At 32.8% G+C, this 3,745-nt stretch overlaps 1 protein-coding gene across 1 annotated transcript; it reads right to left on the minus strand.

Moving 5' to 3' along the window:
• Nucleotides 1-1,030: 1,030 nt before the first annotated feature.
• LOC123915724 (zinc finger protein CONSTANS-LIKE 16-like) lies at nt 1,031-3,380 on the minus strand. Its single transcript, XM_045966932.1, has 2 exons — nt 2,145-3,380; nt 1,031-1,659 (listed from the first exon to the last, which is right to left on the minus strand). Exons 1-2 carry the CDS (start codon nt 3,138-3,140, stop codon nt 1,381-1,383), a joined length of 1,275 nt encoding a protein of 424 aa, XP_045822888.1. The 5' UTR covers nt 3,141-3,380; the 3' UTR covers nt 1,031-1,380.
• Between the last annotated feature and the right edge of the window lie 365 nt (nt 3,381-3,745).

Consider the following 3,745-nt stretch of genomic DNA (forward strand, 5'->3'; position numbering starts at 1 on the left):
TCTATTCACTATACTAGACTTGAACTTGATCAGGGTTGTCCTTAAAATTTTAAGTGCCCCAATAGAATTATGAATTTGGTGCACATTTATTTTATAAGTCGTATAATTTTTATTTCTCTTTTGGCGGATTTATTTTAACATAAAGATTAGCAGTATAATTTGTTATCCGATTGATTTTTATTCATATGTTAAAAAATCAAACTCCAGTTTCACTCCGATTATATTGTTTAAAAAATCAAACTCCAATTTCACTCTGACCAACATAATATTTTTGTCATTAATCGTTAGTTGGTTCAGTGGTGATTGGCACTGCCACGTTGAACTTGGTAAGAAGGACCACCGTTCGATCGCCTGCAACTACAATCGGAGGGGGTTGAAACCACTTGACACCAGAACTAACCTCGAACCAGATTAGGCGGTGCAATGGGCGGTTAAAACAAAGGGAAAAAAAATTTGGTCAACTAGACTGGCTTGATTAATTTTATTTTTCTTAGCTTTCCTAAATTCACTGAAAAAGAAATCTTCAATAATAATGAGAACGTTAGCCCTAGCCCATTATTAGAGTTATGTGAGTGTGACAGTTTAATTGAATTTTGTTTTCAATTGTAAGTAGTAGGGCCAAAACACAAAAGGTACTGTATAAAAGAAATTCTGACACTAGATTTTCTTGACATACTCTAGAACAATATCCCTGCCTCATTCTCTGAAATGGATTCAATTTTATAAAAACTGATTATTTTACAAGGCCAGTAAATTGATTTTTAGAACACAAACTTATCATAAAAAACATGTTCGAAGCATGTCAAAAAAAAAATTCATTATAAGGTGGGGTAGAGCTTTCTATACCCATTCTTAAAATTAGTTGAAAATTATTGTAGTTAGTTACATATATATTAGATAAGATTGGTTGAAAATTTGTTATGTTTAGTTAGCTTAATTAGGATCATTTAATTTATATAGAGTAATTTTTCAACATTACAACAATTAATAGCATAAAAAAAAAAAAAAAACAACTAGGTAACCAATTACCTTAGCATGAACACTTGAATGTGAGTTTCTTCTAATAAGGAACAATATAATAATAAAAGGCTTACAAAAATCATAGCCAATCTTGTTCTTCCACTAGCTCATAATTGAAGGGTTACCGTTAATTAGTACTACTAATTAACACCTGAAGCTAGAGATAGATTGAAACATCTCAAGCAACATTAATTCTAATAGTAAAAAAACCTTACAAAGTAATTAATACCATTATTATTTATAATACATAGTACTATACACAACCACATGCATTCACCAAATATATATTAATTAATCCAAGTTTGCAAAAAAGCAAACATGGAAGTTAATTAATAATTAATCAATTGATAATATTTGATGTCAGTGGTAATTTGTGGGAAGAGAAGTGGCTCCTCCTCCTCCTCCTCCAACTCCTACTCCTCCAACAAAACATGATGTTCTTTTAACAAAACGACCTTTCATTCTTGGTCTCTTTTCTGCATTCAATTTCCTTACTTCATATCTTATTTTCTTTGCAAACAAACGTGTTCTTCTTTTCTCTCTATACCTTGATACTCTTGCTTCTCTTCCTCCATCTCCATTATTTCCCATTAATTGTCCCCTTAAGCTTCTCACTTCTCCTTCTACACCACTTGAACCCTGAAATTATAATATTTACAAAACATTAATTAACATGTCAAATATCATATTACATGTATATGTATGTATGTCGCGATATAACTAAAACAACTAAGTGATAGAGTGGTCTGACTGCCACCATCCGAGATTCAGCCCTTGCCGTTTCGATTATCTCTTATCAACCCTTGACGTATTTCATATTTTTCACTCTAAGTTTTTCTTGCTAATTTGATGTATATTTAGATTCGGTTTTAATAAACAATTTAGTTAAGCGCTTAAAAAAAAAGTCAAACTATTTTATATAAGTTATAAAGCTACTTTTATAAGCTATCATATATATAGTTTGTGAAAATAAGTTGAAAACCGCTTATGCTATATATTTTTCATAAGTTCTTATAGAAGTGTCTAACACGTGCTTATGTCAGTAGATAAAATCAAATGAGTTAATCCAAACAGAATCGTAGTAGAGTATAAGAGATAATAGAGAAAAGAAAAAATTGAAGTACCAAAAAGTTTTGCCATGAATCATCATCAGAATTGAACTTAGGAGGGTTTCCAGTAGTCCATGGAGAAGGAGAACCTTGCCTGCTCCAAGCACTAATAACCTCTTCATAGTTTAGTCTCAAAAATCTCTCTCTCTTAGTTTCCTCTTTAGTACTAATAACACTCTCACTATTATTACTCACCATCACAAACTCTTTCTCTTGATGATGTGCTAATGATTCATTATTATCAAAATTCCAATGAAAAACTTCATCACTTGTCATATCAAAAACTGATTCCAAATCATCAAGTTCTTCATCTTTAACCTTTAACACTTCATTCTTAGATGTATCTATTTCATTCTCTTGTTTATAATCAAACACTTGTCCTGATGAATTCTCATGAATATTCTCATTACTTCCAACACCAAGTAAGCTTTCAACATTAGCTGCAAATTCAGCAAGATCAACATCAAATTCACAAAAACTATCCAAATCACACATTTCCTCAAAATCAGCACCATCATTTTTCACATTACAATTCTCTAAATCAAAAGGATCGACATCAAAAACTGGTACTCGACAAAGCAAATTCTCCTCCTCGGCTTCATCAATATCGACAAGTAATTCTTGTCCTTGTTCTTCTTCTTCGCGTCCAAGCTCAGGAACAAGTGGAAGAAAACTAGTATTGAAAAGAACTTTCTCCTTAAGACGTTGCTGTTGTTGTTGAATCGACGAATTTTTGTTATGGCGTGGAGTTCTTGCTTTTCTTGTGAATCCACTATGCCATGCTTGTGCTGTAGTTGTTACCTTAGCAGACGCGGTTTGTAGACGAACCCTTTCGTGTCTACTTGCTAATTGATTAGCTGAATGAACCAAATTGTCACAGCCATGACAAAGAAAAGCATCATCTGCAGCACAAAACCAACGTGCTCTTCTTCTTAAACAGCTATCACATGCCCTTGCTGTCTTGGCACCCAAGGCACCTGCATCTGCATCACTTTTCATGACTTTGATCATAAAACTATGTTGTTTATGGTTTTTTTTCTCAAATGAAATGTTAGTAACAATGATTCAATTAATATTTTGTGTGTGTGTGTGTTGAGACTAGACACTGTGATGAAAGAGTCACTTTTTTTTCTCTGCTTAATGCACTTTTGGTAATTTGCTACAGGAATATTAATGGAGGTTAATGGGACCTACCAATTGGTTTGATCTTAGTGTTGATTGGTTAGAGAGTTGAAGTTAATCTTATTCTCTGAATTCTAATTGGCTATCTTTATAATTATAGGATTTCATATGGACCCAACATTGTTTGTACATTAAATTTTTGAGGAAGACATTTTTGTTGTGTTACATGTATAATAATTCAATAATGTCTGCAAAATGAGGTCCCCTCTCTTTAGGTTACTTTCACCTTATGGGTGTGGCATGGCATTCTCCCTATATACTATGTTGTCCTCTCCTCTTTCTTCCTTTTGTGTCATTGTGAATAATCAACCACTAGATGCGGGGGTAGTGCCTTCAGAGTAACAACTTTTGTAGGACAAGATAACTTTCGCGACAATTTTTAAGTGGTTAATACGGTTTAAATATGCAGTTAATTACTTTCGCGACAAGATATC

This window comes from Trifolium pratense, linkage group LG3 (assembly GCF_020283565.1).
Source record: "Trifolium pratense cultivar HEN17-A07 linkage group LG3, ARS_RC_1.1, whole genome shotgun sequence".
NCBI lineage: Eukaryota > Viridiplantae > Streptophyta > Magnoliopsida > Fabales > Fabaceae > Trifolium > Trifolium pratense.

Excerpts from the sequence above, each read along its gene's own strand:
- LOC123915724 (XM_045966932.1), bottom strand. The coding sequence starts at position 3,140 with ATGATCAAAGTCATGAAAAGTGATGCAGATGCAGGTGCCTTGGGTGCC. Across the intron at positions 1,660-2,144 it reads ATTCATGGCAAAACTTTTTG|GGTTCAAGTGGTGTAGAAGG; the intron begins GTACTTCAATTT and ends TTATAATTTCAG.